At 40.6% G+C, this 22,488-nt stretch overlaps 1 protein-coding gene across 12 annotated transcripts in view; it reads left to right on the forward strand.

Moving 5' to 3' along the window:
* Nucleotides 1-22,488, forward strand: part of FN1 (fibronectin 1) — a 66,216-nt gene that overhangs the window by 14,058 nt on the left and 29,670 nt on the right. For all 12 annotated transcript variants that reach the window (XM_059168112.1, XM_059168118.1, XM_059168122.1 and 9 more), the window contains exons 11-24: nt 641-769; nt 1,784-1,927; nt 6,861-6,982; nt 9,533-9,713; nt 9,880-10,056; nt 10,868-10,996; nt 11,104-11,193; nt 12,203-12,397; nt 13,104-13,376; nt 14,685-14,951; nt 19,079-19,173; nt 20,589-20,757; nt 21,298-21,384; nt 21,630-21,821. In XM_059168112.1, the coding sequence (XP_059024095.1) occupies nt 641-769; nt 1,784-1,927; nt 6,861-6,982; nt 9,533-9,713; nt 9,880-10,056; nt 10,868-10,996; nt 11,104-11,193; nt 12,203-12,397; nt 13,104-13,376; nt 14,685-14,951; nt 19,079-19,173; nt 20,589-20,757; nt 21,298-21,384; nt 21,630-21,821 (2,250 nt within the window). The remainder of the gene's footprint in view (nt 1-640; nt 770-1,783; nt 1,928-6,860; nt 6,983-9,532; nt 9,714-9,879; nt 10,057-10,867; nt 10,997-11,103; nt 11,194-12,202; nt 12,398-13,103; nt 13,377-14,684; nt 14,952-19,078; nt 19,174-20,588; nt 20,758-21,297; nt 21,385-21,629; nt 21,822-22,488) is intronic.

Here is a 22,488-nt window from a genome sequence, read left to right on the forward strand (position 1 = left end):
CCATAAGTATGTTTGATCTTCCTCCCAATTTCTCAGAGCAAGCAGAGATCTGACGGACATTATCAATGGAGCAAAAACTTCTCCAGAAGTGAAATATGCATTTGTTCAAAAATTGCCTTTCCACAGGAGGGCATTTTTACCGCATTCTGTAGCTGTATGCACTTTGACCTCTGATACTTAAGTTTATAAGAAAGAGTTTATGAAAGAATTATTTTTTCCAAAAATTGTATTTCTGACTAAGCTTTAATAAAGTGTTCGTTCTATGCTAGGAGAATAGTAAGTTTAGTGGGAGGTGTTATAAATTAGTGGAAACAACTGTGTGCTTTGAATAGCATGGTATTTTGGGGGCACCTGGGTGGCTTAGTTGGTTAAGCATCCCGCTCTTAATTTGAACTCAGATCATGATCACAGGGTTGTATATTTGAGCCCCGCATCAGGCTCCACACTCAGCGTGGCATCTGCTTGAGATTCTCTCTCTCTCTCTCCCTCTGCCCCTCCCCCAACTTTTGCATGCAAGCACGTGCGCGCGCTCTCTGTCTAAAATAAATAGATCAATCTTTTTTTTAAAAAAGCATGACATTTTTTAATTTCATCATGAAACTTAAAAAAGCTCTTCACCTCCCCACTGTTTCCTAAACAGATCAGTGCATTGTTGATGACATCACTTACAACGTGAATGACACATTCCACAAACGTCATGAGGAGGGACACATGCTGAATTGTACCTGCTTTGGTCAGGGCCGGGGAAGATGGAAGTGTGATCCCGTTGGTAATTAGCCTTCGTGTCTCTAGATGGTTTTGGATGCTGGGACTAGTTAACAAGTTTCAGATAAGGAGAGCTAGTTCATGACTTCAGACTTTGATCAGTGTGTTGCCGAGAGCTTTGTAAAATCTTTTCTCTAATCATGACGCAGTATATCAACTTGATATTGGTAGTCATCTATTGTTATGAGTCTAGTAACATGCAGGTTTATTTTAATAGAATAGAATCAGTTCTTTGGCTCTGGATCATAAAGAGAATCCATGTTATGAAGGAGAACCTTCCTTTGCTGACTGTGTAGATTCTCGTGCCAGGAAATACCTCCTTCCAAAGACTGTATTTTTCTTGGCTGCCCTCTATAATAGATCTAAGCAAATAGTGAAGGTTGAGCCCTAATAGAGCTGTGGGCCAGCTTTAAGGTAACCCATTAATATTCCTTTACTAAGAGAGACCTGTTGCTCACTAAGAAAACAAACTAATCAGATGAGTTTGTTTGACCTGAGATTATCAAAGCTGAGACAGAGTCCTGAGAGGTCTTTTCAGAAGCTGCTCAGCAAGTATTCATAGTGAAAATCTAGTTCATTCATTTACATGTAAAACTAAGCACTCCAAAATTTAAAGAGGTATATAAAGTGATATTTTGTCCTTACTATTCAAATGGTAAGTCAGTTTCATTCATGTTGGCAAAATATATCTAAGTTAGTTTTCTCAAATTGGTATTCAGAATGTCAGGATATCCTGAAATCTAAATTACAAAATTTTTATTTAGAACTACTATCTTTTTAGAAGACCAAACATTTTTTCCAGTGGGTACTTATTTACTGCTAGCTATCCTGTAAGGTAAAAGACAGGAACAAAATATTTTGTAACCACATATATTTGTGAGGACACCTGCAAGTTCCCATTGAAACTAAGAATGTATGCTCCCTTGCCCACTTGCTGGAGCACACTGAAATTTGATTTGTAGCTCTCCATCTTCGATGACGCTTCGATGACGCTTCTTTCACTTTGTATATATTTTAGACCAATGCCAGGATTCAGAAACCCGAACATTTTATCAAATTGGAGATTCGTGGGAGAAGTATGTGCACGGTGTCAGGTACCAGTGCTATTGCTATGGCCGTGGCATTGGGGAGTGGCATTGCCAGCCTTTGCAGACCTATCCAGGTAAGTAGCTAGATTCGTGCAAACTGACAGCTTCCAACTCAGTTGTAAACTCAGTTGTAAAAACTGGGCAGGATCCTTATTTTTAATACTTATTTTTAATACTCTGGTATCTGAATCAGCCTCTCCTCTTTCTCGCCAATCACTATCTAACAATTGGATTTTTGACTCAAATGATTTTCCTTCCTCCCAGTCAAGTAAAAGATGTGCGAGGCTGAGAAAATATGCCTGTGTGTCAGTTTGTTTCTGAACACTCTAGAACATCCCATAAGTTTAAAACCTCCAGCTAATTGGATCTCCCGTCGGCACATGTAAATAAAAACCGTGCAGTGAGCTACCCTGGGAGCGAAGTGTTGGCATTTTATGTTATGACTCTTGAGGGAGAGATTGGATACAGAGATGACATGGAATATAATGCAGGGTATGTGTGTTCAGTCAGCATTTCAACCAGGGCCTCTTTGTGTCAAAATTTTCATTTGTTTGATCAACTGGAGTCTAGAACAAAGTATTCTGGGTCAAGAGTTGAGTAATTCGGTCAATTTTCTGCCCACGCAGTTCAAATACTCCCAAATGGTTATTGCTGGTATTTTGTTGTTGTTGTTGTTGTTTTTAAGGTCATAGGACATAATGCCTAGCTATAGGTGTGATTAACTCATTTAGAAAAAAAAAACAGATTTATGGAGCGTCTGGGTGGCTCAGTGGGTTAAGCCTCTGCCTTCGGCTTGGGTCATAGTCTCAGGGACTTGGGATCAAGTCCTGCATTGGACTCTCTGCTTGGCTTGGAGCCTGCTTCTGCCTTTCTTTTTTCTGCCTGCCTCTCTGCCTACTTGTGATCTCTTTGTCAAATAAAAAAATAAAATCTTAAAAAAAAAAGAGAGAAAAGAAATCAGATTTTTAAAATTTAATAATAATTAGGAAGCTTTCATCTTTAGGTGCCAGTTATTTGAATAACTACCGAGGTGCAAAGCCTCCTAGAACTCTGTTGACTTTAGACTAGAAACATGGCCCACATTCAGAAACAAAAACAGGTTTTCCTAGCATAGAACCTGCCTCTGACAGAAATTAAGATTAAGTAATCTCAATCCCTTCATAGTGTAGTAAGAGATTCACTATCTCGAGAACCAGGTATGGAACAATTTGATCGAAGTTAGAGTTTGCTGAAGTCATGGGTCCCAGCTGTACAGGTGCTATGAAAGAGATCCATGTCAGGCTCTACTCGTCAGCTTCTCATTTGTAAAACGGGGAGGTTAAAGCTGATTGCCTTTAAAGGTCCTTCCAGCACTAACTATCTAACAGACCTCTGATCCTAAATACTAACCACCCAGATACACCCTTTCCACAGACTTGGAAGAAACTCGCTTCTCCTCAATCCCTCAGTCACTGTCAGAGTTGTCGAAGGTGACCTTTGTCTTAAGCCCACAGCATAAATGAACTTGGCTCTTAAGTTGTATTTTTTTTTTTTAAGATTTTATTTATTTATTTGACACAGAGAGAGAGATCACAAGTAGGCAGAGAGGCAGGCAGAGACAGAGGAGAAGCAGGCTCCCCGCTGAGCAGAGAGCCCGATGCGGGGCTCAATCCCAGGACCCTGAGATCATGACCTGAGCCAAAGGCAGAGGCTTTAACCCACTGAGCCACCCACGTGCCCCCTTAAGTTGTATTTTATGACAGATTTGGGTGTAGGAATCACTTAAAATAATTTTTTTGTTTAATATTTTTTTTTTAAATCTATAGAAAAACCTTAAGTGCATTGGTTTTCTTCTTTAATGAGGCAACTAAAGAATAGAAACGTTTAAAGAAATGCTCTCTAGTTTCTGTGTTTCAGATTGTTACTGGTGTGACGGTTTGTTGAAAATCGTCCTCAATGATTTAAGAGAGAAATGTTTTTTCCTCACTTTAAAACTAGCCTGTTTCTCAAAGCCAGAAGCATTTTCCACTGGAAGCATTTTGGTGAACACGACCAGGGTAAAATCTAGGTGGAAAGGAAAGAAGCCTTCTGCTTTGGAGTTTTACAGGTTGAGTTTGCTCCTGCTTTTTAAAAAAGGCTCAGAGGAATGCCCAGTGAACATGGAGGAGGAGATTTAGAGAGGGGGTTGATATTTGCCCTCGGTACGAGGCTGGGTGCTTATCTCTGTGTCTGGTTTACTCAATGGTTCACGCCTAGTACACGGGGCTTTCTGAGTGTGAGAAGAGTAAGGGAGTCACAGATGACCAGGAGACTGTCTCTGAGCCTTGCCCCATAGGCTCCGCCCAGGGAGGATTTGATGGAGTTGTTCAAAGGAACAGAAGATAAGAGGCATTTGGTTTGTCAATAAACAGCTAGGAAAAGCACAGATCTCAGCAAATAAAAGAGAGAAAAAAGGACTGAGTCACAAACGCATAAATATTTAACTTCCTCAGGGTCATCGTTACTGGAAATGATTCCTTTCAGCCTTACTTTAAACCGATTTTAAAAGTATACACGTCGTGTCATATTTTTACTTAACGGTTTTCTGGTTAAGCTTGGTCAGACTGAGTAAGAGAGGAAGTCAAGTTTTTACAATGGTAATTGCTAGTATACACCACTAGATTAATTTTAGTTTTATTGAATCTAACTGATGTAAATGATGTCGGAATTTTCAGACTTCCTGTCTTCAGATCATATGTAGATTAAGGTAGAGTGGTAATCAGAATTGAGTTGACCTTACAGATGATGGACACAGTCTCTTTTCTTTCTGAACAAAAATATACTAAATGCATGAACCCACACAGCTGTTCAGTGCAACCCCCTTAAGGGTGGGCTGCGGTACAAGCGTGAATTTCAAAACAATTTCGAACCAATGCTTTAAGTTTTAGAAAGAAAAGAAACTTCTGTAGTTTTGCTCCATCACGGAGGTAAAAACCACTGAGTCATCTTTTCCTCCCCACCACCTCCTCCTCATGGACCCAGGAACATGATCAGGGTTAAAGGTGAGCAGTAAAAGACATTCATAATGTCTTTCGGAAACTTAATAGACATTTTACCATCAAAACTTTTGGTTTTAATTAAAGGCTGGGGTTTTTTTGGAGCAGTTCCCAGCAAAATTGAAAAGAAGGTACAGAGCTTTCCCGTGTAACCCCTGCCCTCACACACGCCCAGGCACCTATTACAGATAGTCCCCTCTGGCGTGTGCATTGCTTACAGTGGAGAAATCTGCATCGATATTTAAACAACCTTAGGCCAATTATTGTAAAGAATTTAAGGACGTGATATTCCTGTATTTACTGATGTTCCCAGAAGTCACGTCTCTGACATTTTACTTTATTATATGTCTTATTTTTTAAAATTTATTAAATTAAATAAATTTAAGTACACTTGTATTTGCAAGGATCTTCATGAACAGAAGGGGTAATTTAAAAAATGACGTGTAATTAACTTCTGCCAGTTGATGAGAACACACATCCTTCCATGTTCTGTGAAATATACCCTCCTTTAGAATGGAAAATGGATAATCTTATGCATGAATTTTGGTATTTTGGTTTAGAAATATGTGCATTAAATGAAATTAAGACTCAGAGAATATTTGTTAGTCTTCCAACCACTTTGAATTATTCCCAGTGCAGAAGTGAGTATATTGTCCTAAAACTTTTGAATCTACACAGATATTCAAGCTTTGTACTTATTTTGCCATAGAATATCTTGTCTGCAGAGAGGATTGAACAGCATAACAATTAAGTTCAAAGATGACTATTTTTTTTTTCCCTAAGAGCTTTCAGAAAACTTAAATCTGTTAACATACAGGTGAAATGCTTTATGAGACTTGCAAAATGTTGCTTTCTTTTGATAGAGTAGCAGTTAGAAATTCTTGGAAAGGTTATGGCAAGGAACTTTATTTTTATATCCAATAAGTAGAACATTGATTGACATCATAAAAAAAGACAGTCTTTAGGAAGAAGATGGTGTTCTATGCTGTAAGCTTAAATTCTCTAGCTATTTCATTATTATCCTAAATGGAGTCTACACTACTAAGAAATTAATTCTACTTCTCTTATATGGTTTTTTTAAAAAGAAGAAGAAGAAGAACCAAAATCAGACTTTAAATTTTGTTGGAAACAGTCATGTATATTGAGATATGGAAATACTGAATTTAGTATATACTTCAAAATGCCATTTCAGTTGGTAACTGCCTTTGAAAAAAAAGAAGTTTGATCTCTTAATAATTTGAGCACTCAGTGGTAGGATTTTAGAGTATACTTACTGAGTAAAACTAAAACTTAACCTTTCCCCCAATAGGATGCTTTGGCTGATAAGAAATAAAACTGAGTCTTAGGGCTTCTGTCTGGCTCAGTCAAAAGAGCACGCAACTCTTGATCTGGGGGTAATGAGTTCGGGCCCCAGATTGGGTATAGAGATTACTTAAATAAGACTTACTTAAAAAAAAAAAGAAAGAAAACTGAGTCTGTAATTTATTCATTAAGGATTCTATCTCATTTAGAAATATGTGTGTTTTACATCATGTCCCATGGCCTTTGGAATGTTTTCTTCTTCGTGGGTAGATACATTCTTGATGAAAGCCTTTACAAATGAGAATTTGCTTTAAAGCAGCTCAGTATGATAAATAGAGTTTGGGTTCTGTGTCGCTTTATTTGGGTTTGAATAGTTTCGCAATTTTCTCAAAATTCTTTGAAAATTGAGAGGAAAACAAACAGTGGCATTTTTCAAATTTTATTTGCTATAAACAAGTTCTATTTGCATTTCTCATGTGATAGACGATGATCTATCGACTAAGAAAGGATTTTGTGGCATTGATTTCCAAGGTCAAGATGTAAAAAAATAATCCCAGAATTTTTTATTTTTTTTACTCACATTTACTGATAAATAAAACCGTCTTTTAATGATGACCATCCATTTGCAGTAACTTTTAAGCTAAAGTAAGTGAATACCCAAGATCACCAAATCTCACATTTTCATTTTCAGGCACAACTGGTCCCGTCCAAGTAATCATCACCGAGACCCCCAGTCAACCCAATTCTCACCCTATCCAGTGGAATGCCCCAGAACCATCTCACATTTCCAAGTACATTCTCAGATGGAAGCCTGTGAGTATCCCACTCAGAAACTGCGCACACTGAGGCTACCGAAATTAACACGTCCTAAACATTCTTTTTTCCAACTTTTGAGCCCACAGATCTGACTGACTATCTGTGGCTTGACATAAAGATTTAGCTTTTTTGGTATTTGGAAGGATTTAGAAAGATTTGGTATTTAGAACGATCTTCTTAACAAGGACTTAGAAATGATAATGCCAGAAACGATTCTTCCCCAATATGGGAAGAGAATCTGAAGGTTTCATGTCTTGGAACTCTGTCAGAGGAAAACAATGATGGGCATCATTTCCATGATTTGAAAAATCAGTATTTAGCTCTTTGGATTCATTTTCATAAGAGAGCACTTCTTAAAACATTATTTTTGATCCTCTGAAGTTATTTAGATAGAAGGGAAGAGAGGGTTGGAGGGAAGAATACATGAGGAATGACGGTTTGTTTAAAAAGTGAACCTTATGATTTTCTAATAAGAACCATCTAGAAATTGAAGAAATCCTACAGAGGAAGGTATTGGTCTAGTAAGCTTTAGTTTTTCTTATCCTTTAGACCTGCCTGCTATACTTCCAAAATTCATGACTTGTAACTTGAGAAACACTGTTTTAAACACAGGAGAAAAATCCCCACTTTTAGTCATAGCTATCAAATTCTAGCAATTAGAAACAAAATGGGTGGTTGGGGGGGGTGCCTGGGTGGCTTAGTTGGTTGAGCGTCTGCCTTCAGCTGTGTCTGGATCCCAGGGTCTGTCAGTGCCCTAATCAGCAAGGAGCCTGCTTCTCCCTCTCCCCCGGCCCCTCCCCCTGCCATATACTCTCTTTGTCTCTTTAAATAAAAAAACAAACAAATAAATAACAAAATGAAACCTTTGACTGCCCTGTGCAGTTGTATTTAAACTCCTGGAGAAAAAAATTCAAGCTGTAAAATCATTTTCTTTTTGTAGTATACTCTGTACTCTTATCCATGGTATATGAATCAGCCACTTCCAGAACTTTGTATGTAGTAGATTTTAGTCAGTGAGATCACTATATTTTCCCCTAAAAACCTTGTTTCTCATCTTTTTGTTTCATCACCAATTTTATTTACTTTAAAGCTAACTCTGAGTTGTTACAGAAGATCTCTGTAATAAGGAACATTTACAGAGAGGTATAAAATATACTTTGAATTGGAAAGTCTTCAAAAAAACTGCAGTGATGAATTTGAGATTTTTAACAATTAAGAATTTTCAGGGATGCCTGGGTGGCTCAGTCGGTTGGGCTGCTGCCTTTGGTTTGGGTCATGTTCCCAGGATCCTGGAATCGAGTCCCACATTGGGCTCCTTGCTCAGTAGGGAGCCTGCTTCTCCCTCTGCCTCTGCCTGCTTGTGCTCTCTCTCTCTTTCTCTCTCTCTCTCTCTCTGACAAATAAATAAATAAATAAAGTCTTTAAAAAAAAAAACAAAGAATTTTCAGGTTTTTTTCTCAATGGATGTTACCTGAGATTTTGTGTTTGAGTATTTTCTTTTGATAGCTAACTATCTAGAAAAGTTCACATTGAACAAAAGATTTATCATTAAATCTGAGCTAATTGCCATGACTAATTGCAGGGCTTTTTTCAGGGTATTTGAGGATCCGTTTCGTTGATTTCAAAAATATAAACGGACACTTGAATATTTGAATTATCGAGGAAGTGGTTGATTGGATAATTTAAAGATGTTACTGGGCATTAAAAATTTATTTTGACTTAGTTTAGAATATTTACACTTAAAAGGATCTCGTCTTGTTTGAAGTAAGGCTGTTTCTTTTCCACACATTTTATTGCAATGAGATTTATGATCCATGACATGTTAATGAAGTTGGACAGGATATGAAAATGTAAACTGGAATCAAAGATTAAATAAACCGAAATCACATTCTTCTGCAGTCTTGCCCAAAGTTGGGAACTACTTCTGATGGGGTAATTCATACCCAAGAGTGAGTCATACAGCCAGACCAGGGGAACCTTATATGTGATGGTCTCAGGAACTGAGTCACAAAGAAGGATTATACTTTTTACTATTTCTGCAAGGCAAGAAATTTGTATCCTACTTAGTGAAAGATAGAATACATGGCCTTTGCCACTTCAGAGAAGAATATAGCTCTGTTCATTGTAGAAATTTAAAAAATGAGAGAGCCAAAACTTGGATTCTTCATCAGTCTGGCAAAAAGGAAGGTGTCCAGCACCTGTGACAGGGTGGCCTTGGGCATGTCATATAATACTATTTCTTCTCCTGTAACATGAAGGCAACTATACCGTTAACTTGGAAGGAAGAGAGATAGGAAGTTTAAATGAGCAAATGCAAGTAAAACAGCCCAGTTGATGGCACATGGTGAGCTACCAGTACATATTAGCTATGATAATAATTATTATTAATATTAAACTCTGCTATAGGTCCCTGTTCTGATTCCTGTTTTCCATGATTTTTCCTCCACAATGGAGCTGCCTAGGTGCCTCGTTCTTTGAAGACTAATCAATATCATCTCTGAATGTTCATCCTTGTGAATACTTACGTGACTTCTTTTAAATCTTTAGAAAAATTCTCCAGGCCGTTGGAAGGAAGCTACCATTCCTGGCCACTTGAATTCATACACTATCAAAGGCCTGACGCCAGGTGTGGTATATGAGGGACAGCTCATCAGTGTCCAGCACTATGGGCACCGAGAGGTGACACGCTTTGACTTCACTACCACCAGCACCAGCCCCCCTGTGACCAGTACGTATGCCACCCGTCCTCATGGCTGTGCCTGCGTTCCTCAGGAAGTGGTTTGCTTCCCAAGTCCTATTCTTCCAACCTTTTCTTTTAATGGTGTTCTGTAGGTGACAGTAGTAAATGCTCTCCACGGCTGAAGGTCCCCTCTCCCCTTTCTGTGACCCTCTAGGCAACACCGTGACAGGAGAGACGACACCCCTTTCTCCCGTTGTGGCCACATCTGAATCTGTGACTGAAATCACAGCCAGCAGCTTTGTGGTCTCGTGGGTCTCGGCTTCAGACACTGTGTCAGGATTCCGTGTGGAATACGAGCTGAGTGAGGAGGGAGATGAACCACAGTATCTCGGTAAGCTACAAGTGCCGTCATGATGGCTTTGGAACCGGTTGACAGCTTGGACTGAACAAACTTCCAGTGTGAGGAAGGGACAGAGCTGGCATTTCTAGAACGAAGCTGGGATTTTCCTGAGCCATGCTCACATTTTCCTGGTTCCCAATATGAGCAACATTACCCATTTGCCTGGGTACAGGTCTATAAAACCATAGTGTTTTCTTTTTCATAATTTTTTTAAAAATAGATTTTACTATTTATTTATGTGAGCAAGAGAACAGGGAGAGGAGCAGAGGGAGAGGGATAAGCAGACTCCGCACCGAGTGCAGAGCCCTACATGGGACTTGATCTCAAGACCCTGAGATCATGAACTGAGCTGAAATCGCATCAGACGCTCAACCAGCTAAGCCACCCAGGAGCTCCCAGGGTTTTCTTTAGGGAAGTGATTGCCAGTTTGAAGACCACAGATGAAAATGTTAGCCTTTGGAGGTGCACAGTATAAGAAAAGAACATACCTCCTTTCCCGTCGTCTCCTGCCCATAACCATCACCCTGACTTTTTTAACTACAGAGAGCTACTTTTACAAATTGGGGGTGGATTGTACAAATTACATCTCTTTAGAGAAAAAAAATTTCGAAAAAATGGGGAACAAAAGAAAAGTTATCCCATAATGCATTGATATTATTGATTCTCCATTAGAACACTTCCTTCTAGACTCGCCCTCTTCCCTCATGAATATGTAGTTTTAACAATATTTCTCTTCCAGGCTGTGGAGCGAGTTCGGGGATTGGTTTGCTCTGACTGGTAACCTTTCCTTTCTATTTTAAAGATCTTCCAAGCACGGCCACTTCTGTGAACATCCCTGACCTGCTTCCTGGCCGGAAATACATTGTCAATGTCTATCAGATATCTGAGGAAGGAGAACAGAGCCTGATCCTGTCTACTTCGCAGACTACAGGTACGTGTGTCGTACACTCTGTAAAGAGAAGCTTTTTTTCTGCAGAATAGGCCTCGAGCAGTATTTCCTGACTGTTATCATCGTGTGCTCCTTTCATTTTCTGTTAGCTCCGGATGCGCCTCCTGACCCTGCTGTGGACCGAGTTGACGACACCTCGATTGTTGTTCGCTGGAGCAGACCCCAGGCGCCCATCACAGGTGATGCTGGCCTCCCTTTTGGCTGCCATGTTGATCTTGACACCACGGGTGGTGAGGGAGCCAGTTCTGACCTGTGGACAGGGATACCACTTAACTCTCCTACATAACTCTAGACTAGGGTAGAGGGGTGTGTGTGTGTACGTGTGTGTGTAATAGTAATTCAGAATGTGATTATTTTCAAGTCTTACAGCTCTGCTTCTTACAGATTATTTCCCATCATGTCCATTTTATTGACCCCCCTACACACATACACACTTACACACAAAACCTCGAAAGCCAGCTCCCTGACTTACTAAACCAGGCATTTCTGAGGTCGAAGAGGGGTAATTTTTCTGAAAACCTCACTCTAGGACTTACTCTTTTTTTTTTTTTAAAGATTTTATTTATTTATTTGACAGAGAGAGATTACATGTAGGCAGAGAGGCAAGCAGAGAGAGAGGAGGAAGCAGGCTCCCTGCTGAGCAGAGAGCCTGATGTGGGACTCGATCCCAGGAGCCTGGGATCATGACCTGAGCTGAAGGCAGCGGCCTAACCCACTGAGCCACCCAGGTGCCCCTAGGACTTACTCTTAAAGAGGTAACCCAGTTGCCGTCTTAGCTCATTAAGCTACTCCACTGCCTCTGAAGTTTGGGAAAGATGCAGACAGCGCTAGACGATCTGTGCTCAAGGTTGTTCATTAATTGCTTTCATTGCCTAGAGCTCAAAGAGAAGAAGTCGTTTTCACATGAATATTTTCACCTCATAGCATCTCTAATAGACATTTATTAAGGATCTTGGATCTTCGAGGATGATATTTATTATTAAAAAGGATTGCAAGACTGCTCTTATTTTATCTTTGTACTGAACAGTCCTGATAGGAAGTAGGAACATGTAAAGAGTCAGAAAGCATCTCTAGTTCTAGACTAATCCAGCAAGAGTCTAAGGGCTTTTCAGAGAAGAGAGATTTAGGACTCGTTAAACCTCTGTTTCATAAAACTGTGTGGCTAACTTCACCCCCTTGAATCTGCAGGATATAGAATAGTGTATTCGCCCTCAGTAGAAGGCAGCAGCACGGAGCTCAACCTTCCTGAAACTGCCAACTCCGTCACCCTTAGTGACTTGCAACCTGGTGTCCAGTATAACATCACCATCTATGCGGTGGAAGAAAACCAAGAAAGTACTCCTGTTTTCATCCAACAGGAAACCACAGGTGTCCCGCGTTCAGGTAACTGAGAGCCCCCTCCTGTGCTAGCCTACCTTTCAGGGCTTAGCAAGACAAGACGCTTAACCTCCCTTTTATCGGAGGAATACAACCAGGCTCATTCCATTAGCCTGCTGGGGTGGACCAGAAGTGGGAGACCCAAGAATTATTATTTCTCTGGGAGGGCTGTTTTATCTCTGTCAACAGTTCCTGTGTGCAAGTAATCTTACAGATGAGCTTATCCTTCAACTTAAGAAATTTGGCTGAAATGTCCATGCTATAAACTAATTTATCAAAGCTGGCTCTTTTCCCCAGAAACTTTGGTGTTCGTTCCTCTGTTACTTTAAAGTTTTACAAAATGGCTCAGTAAAATGCAAGCCAAATTTTTTCTGTTGTCACAATTAGGGTATTTTTTGGTTTTGTTTTTTGGTTGTGTGTGTGTGTGTGTGTATTTTAAACTCCTTAACAGGACACTTAATACATTGGAAACTCATCTGCTTACCTACACATTTTAGGTTAAGTGAAATAAAAAGCTTCAGATGTCCTGTGTAAGCAGGATGACTGAACTATGGAAATATAAACAGAAACACACATTCTCTGGTGGAGAGACAAAACTTAGCATTGCTTTGAAATGAGAGGCGCCACGAATTTCCTTACATCCAGGAAATTGGCTTAAAATAAATACACCTCAGCAGGAATTGTGAATGACCAGTTGGCTCTTGTCTGTTAGATAAAGTTCCCCCTCCTCGGGACCTGCAGTTTGTGGAAGTGACGGACGTGAAGATCACCATCATGTGGAGCCCCCCCGAGAGCGCGGTGACCGGCTACCGCGTGGACGTGATCCCTGTCAACCTGCCTGGGGAACACGGCCAGAGGCTGCCCATCAGCAGGAATGCCTTTGCGGAAGTCACCGGACTGTCCCCTGGGGTCACCTATCACTTCAAGGTCTTCGCTGTGAACCAGGGGAGGGAGAGCAAGCCTCTGACGGCGGAACAAACAACCAGTATGTCCTGCTCCCGACTCTCTCCACCTTGACTCCCAATCTGTGGTGAAGGCACAGCAAAACGTTAAGTCCTGGGGGTCGGGTTAGAGATAAGGAGATACCCGGTGGGTGAGGGAATGCATCGTGGACGTGAAGCACGTCGTTACTCTGAGACCAGCTCCACGGATGCTCAACAGTGACCCATTTCCCGAATACGCCTACCCACGTAGCGGGTGATGGCACCAAGAGAGGCAACTTAAGAGAACCTGATTTTCTTTGCTGACAGAGACATGGATTGTAAATTTGAGGATATTTTCTGTAACTAAAAATACCTAGATCAAAATGCAAATGTATGCTCTTAACCTTTTATAGAATTATTTATAAATAGTCATTGCTGAAACAGTCACTGCATCTGAAGTCCCAGGGCCTCTGCTTGGTTCTTTACGAGCATGGTCCTTATATTTAATACTCTCCTTGACCTAATGAAGAAGGTCTTCTCATCCGCATTGGGTTTGTGAAGAAATTGAAGCTGATAGAAAATTCTGCAGTCTGTAAAGTCCCAGAGCTAGGAAGCAATGGGGCTGGCCATGTAGACTGCTGTCATTGTGACCCATGTCCAGTTTTTTCACTTATTACACTGGATTACCTTGTAAGCATTTCCTTCATCTGGAAAGTGTTTTAATTCACTGCAGAGAAAGTTCTAGCTATCACACTGAAGAACACTCACGGTTTGTGTGATTCTTTCTGATAGTCTGATAGTGCGCACTCACCAGCGTCCTGCTGTGATTCTGACGGATATGCTATAATTATTAGCTAACACGGATCATGCGAAAATTACTTTTATTTCTTTAGCAAAGGACTATTCATTCAATACATGCACACGATATTCTTTCTGTCCCGTGTAGAGTTTCATCTTGCCCTCGTATTTTGGGGCTTCTCTCCCATGTCTTAACCTGTTCGGTTCAGAGTGCATTGTGACATTCATGAGAGGTTTATTTTTTTGGTTATTTTTTCTGTTTTGATGATGTGATCTCTACAATGTTAGTATAAGATCAGAGGGTGATGGGAAAGAAATGCTAGAAAATTGGACTTTCCTCAGGACCAAAGTCAAGTGGGAAAAAAAAAAAAAAGCAATTTCTCATGATTAAAACCATTTTGCAAAGTTCCATGTAGCCCTCTATCTCATACTGGCTCCACGTTTCCAAGGTTTTGAGTTTTACTGAGTTTCAGCTTTAAGGAAGGTTTAGAAAATCCAGTGAAGCTTTTGAGTTTCGGGATGATCATGACTGAGGGTCAAATATTTCTTGGTGTGTTTCATCTTTTTTCTAGAATTGGATGCTCCCACTAACCTCCAGTTTACCAATGAAACGGACACCACTGTCTTAGTGACCTGGACTCCTCCTCGGGCCCGGATAGCGGGGTACCGACTGACTGTGGGCCCGACCCGGGGAGGCCAGCCCAAGCAGTACAATGTGGGTCCCTCGGCCTCACAGTACCCACTGAGGAATCTGCAGCCCGCTTCTGAGTATACCGCATCCCTCGTCGCAGTCAAAGGCAACCAGCAGAGCCCTAAAGTCACCGGGGTCTTCACCACTCGTAAGCCAATGTTTGAATGTCTTGTCTTTGTGATTTCATAGGTTCTTACCTGAATTTACATCCTCCGTGCTTCATCCAATTTTTAAAAAAATTTAACTTAAAATACCTTAGTACGAGGTTTAAGTAAAAAGGAAGATTTAAAGCAGTGCCACTACTCAAAGTGTGGTCAGGGACCAGCCCCTCAATCCGTGGGTGGTTATCAGACACTGAGGAGCTTGTGCCAGGATAGAAATCACGAAGCACGCGATTCGGTTCAGTTGATCGTTTTCAGAAGCAAGATTTTCTTTCTTTCTTTTTTTTTTTTTTCCCCAAAGATTTTATTTATTTATTTGACAGATATCACAAGTAGGCAGAGATGCAGACAGAGAGAGAGGAGGAAGCAGGCTCCCTGCAGAGCAGAGAGCCTGATGCGGGGCTCGATCCCAGGACCCTGGGATCATGACCTGAGCTGAAGGCAGAGGCTTTAACACCCTGAGCCACCCAGGCGCCCCCAGAAAGAAAATCTTGGTGAAAGTTAAATTACAAATGTGGCCGAACTTATTTCCTCTGGGACCACTGTGAGTAACGCAGTCTGAAGTACCCAGTTATTTGAAAGTCGAATGTTGTATTGAAGGAATTTACAGCAAACACCAGTTGGGGGAGGAAACCAAACCAGCATGGATGTCTACACCCTCCCACTTTGGGTGCCCTAGGACAGCAGTTAAGTGTAGAATGAAGAGTTACCAACTGAATGGAAACCAACAGAGCAAGAAGCTAAGGAAAGGATTTCTTTATGACACTGTAGCAGATTAAAGTATTTCTGCAGAAAAGAATACATTTTTTTTTTTCTTTTCATCTTCCTTAAATGACTCTTGAAGTTCCCCAGAGGGAAGACTGACAATTTTTGGTCACGTCTGTCCTTTTCTGCTGCACACTTTATGGAAAGTGGCCTTAAAGCTCCTACATATCTACATCACAATAAAGACATGTATAAAGAACTCATAAATTGAGTTCTATTAAAAACATTCTCATTTATATTACAAAGAATTAGGAGACCCCCAATTTCTACCTGAGCTTCAGTTGTTATTTTTAACTCGACATTTTGAATTATAGAAGCACCTAACCCTTTTCAACATATACTACGAATGCGAACTAGTTTGCACTTTTCCAGAAGTGTTTAAAAATAAAGATGTTAAAGAAGCCTTCAAAAAGTGAATGTAGGTTTGATTGTAAGTAACTAAGGAATTTACTTCCCAAAGAAAATTCTCCACAAACTTTTCCAGTAAGAATTCATAACTTACCAAAAATGTATTTCTACTTAAACTGGGTGTAGGATTTTGGGCAAGTGAAGTCCTTTTCTTAAGTAATTGCTAATTATGAGCAAGTAAAATCTGCTTTTCATTCATAAGTTAACCTCTTAATTTTGCTGTTTTATGTTATGTGTTACTAAGATACTCTAGAATCTATTAATATGAAATCAGGGTCAATGTATTTCTTGTAAATATCTATTTTATAGATGCCTTTCATGAATTAGAATAGAGATTTCAGTAGATTAAGCATTATACTGACCACATCTAATTCCACAAATTATACTTTTTACTTTTTCACTCCTTAACATGAGACCTGTTGGGTAGAGTGCCCATAAAAGAAAAAACACTTCTAATGATACTAACAATAATTAAGTATCATTAAGTAAGTAGCAACAACTAAGTATAATGAGTCAATATAGACTATTCCAAATCCTTTTGCAGACTTTGATATATTGGCCACGTTACATTGATGCATTGCACAGCATATTTCTATAAAATACAATTCTATTTGAGTTAAAGTACTGATTTTCAAAACTGATTTTTACCAGATAAAGGCTAACATAGTGCCAGCATGCAGTCTACCTTCAAAAACTGTTCACTGAATAGATGATTGAGGAAAGAATGAGAATGAAAACAGTTCAACCAAGCAAAGCTTCAATTTAAATAAACCTACTTAAGTAGGCAGTTCCACAACTTCATTTGAACTTAAAGTACTTTCTGAGGCTGTAAACATTAGTACGGCTTGCATATTTTTGCCATTGCTGTAAGTTTCTGTAGCTTTTTAACCGTCTCACCAGGCTTAATTGTGGAAATAACTTTTCTGGATTTTATACTTATGCTAAATTCTTAAAAGCAAATGTGGGGGAAAATTGGGGGGGGGAGTGGCATGGGGAGGAGGGCTAGTTTGCTGTTTCTGGGGAAAATACAGCTTGCTTCTTCATAAATAGGGCAAATTTTATTTCTTTAACAGCCAGGCTGTTCTTCACCTGACAAGACCTGCCAGAACCCATAACTCATACTTACAGTCACATCCTTTGTTTGACATCAGTTTGTGGCTTTGTGGTTTGGAGATTTTCCTGTAATGGTCTTCCCAGGCAGAGAGCATCGTCTTAAACTTGGGAAGATGCTGGTTGGCTGGCTGAAGCAATAGAAAACACCCAGTCTTAAAGCCCAAGACAGTTGAAGAGAATGTAATTTGTGGAAAATCTGTGGCTTTCACAGATGTTCTGTGCGAGAAGCTCCTTGCTCTCGGAATTTTTATTTAGTTATTTATTTATTTATTTTTGTGGCTATTAACATGGTCCCATGGGGCAAGCCATGGCATGTTGGCAAAGTCAGCAGCTGCCAAGTGGTGTATGTTTTCAGAGACTCTGGGAAGGCATCATGGGTCACCCATCCTGGTTCCCCCGAAGACACCATCGAAATAATAGTGTAGTTAGGAATCGGCTCACTAAACAGTAGAATATCAGGTCAACCGTTAGAGGAGTCATTACAGAGTAGCCCACACACATATTTTATTTTATTTTTTTCCACATAGTATTTTCAAAGCAATTTTTTAAAAAGTCACACATTCAAGGCCAGCCTGGAAACTGGGAGAATTGCGTTGGTGCCCATATCCCCGCATGGTCGAAGGGAAAACCTGGGACTGGATTTGAGGAGTGAGCGGGGTCTTAAGACTTTGAATCTCCATCGTGTACCTCCAGAGGATAACTGTCTCCCTGGCCATTCATAGTTTAGCATAAATGCATTCAATAGGTTCCCCTCCCCCCCAGTGGATGCAGAATTTGGTTGGGACATAAAAAGGAAGGAATTATGAAGGCACCAAATACGTGACCCGGGCTGGCAACACATTCATAACCCTTGAGTTTGACTCACCCTGTTCAAATGTCTTGGCAATGCTTATTCCCTTTATTCCAAGATTTAGTTGTTCAGCTTATTATATTTTAGAGGTTCTAAATCTGTAATAAGATTTGTAGACTGTTGAAAATGTCTGTCTTAAGTGTGTGTACACATACTTCTTCTCTTGTTTGTTTTGTTTTGTTTTTTAAAGTAGTATTTTCACTGAGAGGAATAACAACAGTGAGGTCAGGACGCTAGAGATGCCAAATTAACTTGTTCTAATTCCTAATTCCAGTGGCAGAGTACCAAATTTTTGTAATGTGATTATCCTCAATGAATAATCACGTATTTAAGGAATCTTTAGGATTTCTAAGTAAGCCCATAGTGGCAGATTTTGTTGAATTTTCATATGGTATTTCTCATTGCAACCAAAAGTAATTGACCATCGTTATGGAATAATTCAGCACAGAGCTATTTTCAGATCACATCTATGATTTAACAGTTGTTCTCCGACTAATGATCTAAAAAGCAGAAGGATAACCAGTTTGTGGAGACCAGTTTTACGTTTCAACTGGGATTTTATACGGACCGTAGAGGGAAATTTACTATCATAAAACTCAAATCCCAAACTTGATAAAAAGACACAAATCAAAGAATCCGAGGTCTCAAAAGTGTCTTTTGAGGTCATTGAGGCCATTGTTCCTGACGTATGACTCATGGACTGGCAGCATGGGCATCACGGAAATGCAAAGTCTTAACCCCACGCTGGTCCCACAGAATCAGACCCTGCATTTCAGCCAGCTGCCAGATCATCTGTGTGGCACATGAAAGATCGGGAAGCACTGACCTCCTCCAAATTGCCACCCAGTAAAGGCTATTCCGTGTAGGATCCACTAGCTGGGTAAACCGAGGTTCTCCGTAAAAATGCTCGTTCTGTGCGTTCTCTGCCATCGTCTGTGACTCCAAGGTGTGAACACGTGCATTGGTTCTGTCTCACAGTGCAGCCCCTCAGCTCCGTTCCACCTTACAACACGGAGGTCACTGAGACCACCATTGTGATCACATGGACACCTGCTCCAAGGATTGGTTTTAAGGTAAGTTGTGGGGGTTCCTAATCTCTTGATAGGTCCCGAAGTGCTTTTTTCTGGTTGTGATAGAAACAGGGTGTTTGGGAGTCAGAGGAGACCGGGGGTCTGTGACCTGTCTTCATCTGCGTCTCTGTGACGCCCACTATGGAGGGATAACATGACCGTCCCCTCACTAAACGGACAGAAGGATGGACCGAGGCTGGGAAGTGCTTTGTAAAGGACAAAATATTCATCTAGAACGGTTGTTGTCGTCTCATTTTCTCTTGTCCTTTCCCCCAGGGAATGGCATTTTAAAATACACAGGGAAATGCCTTTTGTTGTGTTGTTGTAAATGGGTGTCAACAAGTTCACGAAAACCAAGTTAGGGAGACCAGTTAGACTCAGAGTCACTTAAAAATCACATTTCCATCCAATCATTTTCATCTCTACTTGTTCAAAGCCCCTTGGGTGAATCTCTTAATAGAAGCTAAGATTAAGGTCTTCCCTGTAGATATCTGAATTCATGTTCTTTAAAGTAATGATATTAGGGAAGTGATGAATACAAATGAATATGTTTAAAAGAATTCCTTTCCTTGGCATTTAGAGTGTAGGGAGAGAAATATTTACTATAATTGGAAATCAAGACTAAATCTCCATGATTACTTGTGTAGAAAAATACACCAAAGGTCACTTCTTTTTTGAAATACGCAAATGGCCATGTTGATGATTATGCTACTTAAATATAGAGAAGCCCTTTTTGAAGACTGCTGTTTTAAATTTCCCTTAATCGTGTCATTCTGACTTTCAGAAGCCTTATAACCTACAAAGGACATCTCTGGAGTTGAACACTGTTTGATGAGACGATATTACCTAGGTTTTGAAACAAAATATTAAAAAATTGAAAATTATGGGCACCTTCATTTTCATTCTTCTTTTGTAATATATTGTCCTGCAGTTTAAGCTATGAACATACTTCTTCAAAAGGAATGTTTCTGAAGTAGAAAATGTTAAAAGGGCTGCTACCTTTAAGTTGAATGTTCATAACTCATTAAAGAGAACGCTGGAGGATTTCTTCCAGCGGCAAAGAAAGTAGAACTGAACTTGCCACGTGGCCCAAAACCCCTGTGTACTTCTGGTTTATATCTGGAGATTATTGATCAAGCAAAACAGCACATAATGCCATTTTTCCATAAACTTCCATGATAAGCCAATGTCCTGCGGTTCTGGAAGATGCCTCTCCCACCTTAGCCCCCCAGCCCAAGGAACGTCCCACTAAAGTGTCTAGTAGAGCTACAAGCAGGCTCCAACTCATCGCCTAACAAAGCACAATAAGCAGTGTGCGCAAGAGATCCCGTTCTATACAGCATAGCTGCAACCTCTCTGCAGTAATCCAGCTCTGGAAATACTTGACCTTGGTGTTTATTTTGCTTTCCTCCTTCTAGCTGGGTGTACGACCAAGCCAAGGAGGGGAAGCACCACGAGAAGTGACGTCAGAGTCAGGAAGTATCGTGGTGTCTGGCCTGACTCCCGGCGTGGAATATGTGTACACCATCTCCGTCTTGAGGGATGGGAAAGAGAGAGATGCTCCGATTGTAAAGAAAGTGGTGACACGTAAGAGGAATTCTTTGCCTCTCTTAGTTTTTAAAACTGGTCCTATTCTTGAACATAGCTGCTATTAGGAGCACCACTCCAGGTAAGCCTGGGATGTATCAGAGGGTAAACCGTTGGTCATTGATCCCCTGGTCCCAGAGCTTCTTTGCTTCTGATAATGGCATGAGGGGGAAGCTCCCATTCCCACTTACCTTATTAGCTATTGCTGGGTTTGGAGCAGCAAGGTCATCTCATGTCATCTATTCTATGCTATCAGAACTGTTCTTTCCACGTCAAAAATATTTATGAACTGGCAGGACAGGAAGAATTTCAATAGTATTGCAAAATCGTTAACTGTAAAAAGAAATGTTCTCAGGGAATCACCATCCACCCATGTTTCATAGTGTAACGTCTTTATTTTTACTGACTCTTGAAAAGAAGGAAGGGAATGGGGAAGGGAGAAAGAGAAAGAAAGAGAGAGAGAAAGAAAAAAGTACTTTCCACAGGTCATGTGCTTGGTGTTAGCTTTAACTTTTAATTCAAAAATTTTTTTCTGCATAGCATTGTCTCCACCCACGAACTTGCACCTGGAAGCAAACCCTGACACTGGAGTGCTTACCGTCTCCTGGGAAAGGAGCACCACTCCAGGTAAGCCTGGGATGTATCAGAGGGCAAACCTTTGGTCATTGCTCCCCTGGTCCAAGAACTTCTTTAAACCGAGGATATTAATACCTGCCTCAAAGGGTCATTGTGACATTGAATCACAGGGAGTCCTCAATAAATGCCAAGTCTTCCTCCTCTCCCCTTCGCGGGTCCATCACTGGAGTCGGGTTTAAGGTGACCTGGGTCACAGATGCTCTGTGCAGTGATTTCCTCCTTCCTGTTTTCTCTAGACATTACTGGTTATAGAATCACCACCACCCCTCTAAATGGCCAACAGGGCTACTCTCTGGAAGAAGTGGTCCATGCAGATCAGAGCTCTTGCACCTTCGAGAACCTGAGTCCCGGCCTGGAGTACAATGTCAGTGTTTACGCTGTCAAAGATGACAAGGAAAGTGTCCCTATCTCTGATACCATCATCCCAGGTAATGGAAGAATAAGCTACTATCCTAAGAGTGGCAGTTTCGATTAGAGTAGGGCTTAAGATCTTAATCCCCAGGTGGTTGAGGGTGTCGAGTACATTTGGGGTTTACTTCTGACCTCCCCCCCCAACTACACTCTCCAAAACCATGAGGTCAGAGCAACTGTTTGGACACATGCTTGCTATTTACACTGCTTTCCTGTCCGCTTCACCAGGATGCTGTTTGTGGCGATGGGGATGTAACTGAGTGCCATGACGGCTTGAACTCTGTACTGTCCGCTCACGTGGAAATATTACTAAAATGATGTCATGTGTCTGTCCTCAGTACTGACAGGCTAAAAGTAATATGGTAAATGCATCCCATCGGCACATTTGTCCCTGATTGTACAGTCCATGTCAATTTCCAACATCTATAAAATCATACCTGTGTCCGTACATGAGCATGGACGTAGCATTTGGCTAATACGTTCAATTCTTCATCTTAAAGTTTCAAATCCTACCTTTATAAAATTGAAAAAAGAAATGACATAAAGGCCACGCCTTTGGGTGTTCTTTCTTGGTGGACTGAAAGACAACATTGAAAAGACCTATCTGGGGATAGGTTTGTTCTTTGTCCAAAATTGGATTGTGACCCAGTGAAAGCATTGAACAGATTATATTCTCCTTTGCAC

This window comes from Mustela lutreola, chromosome 3 (assembly GCF_030435805.1).
Source record: "Mustela lutreola isolate mMusLut2 chromosome 3, mMusLut2.pri, whole genome shotgun sequence".
In the NCBI taxonomy this organism is placed as follows: domain Eukaryota; kingdom Metazoa; phylum Chordata; class Mammalia; order Carnivora; family Mustelidae; genus Mustela; species Mustela lutreola.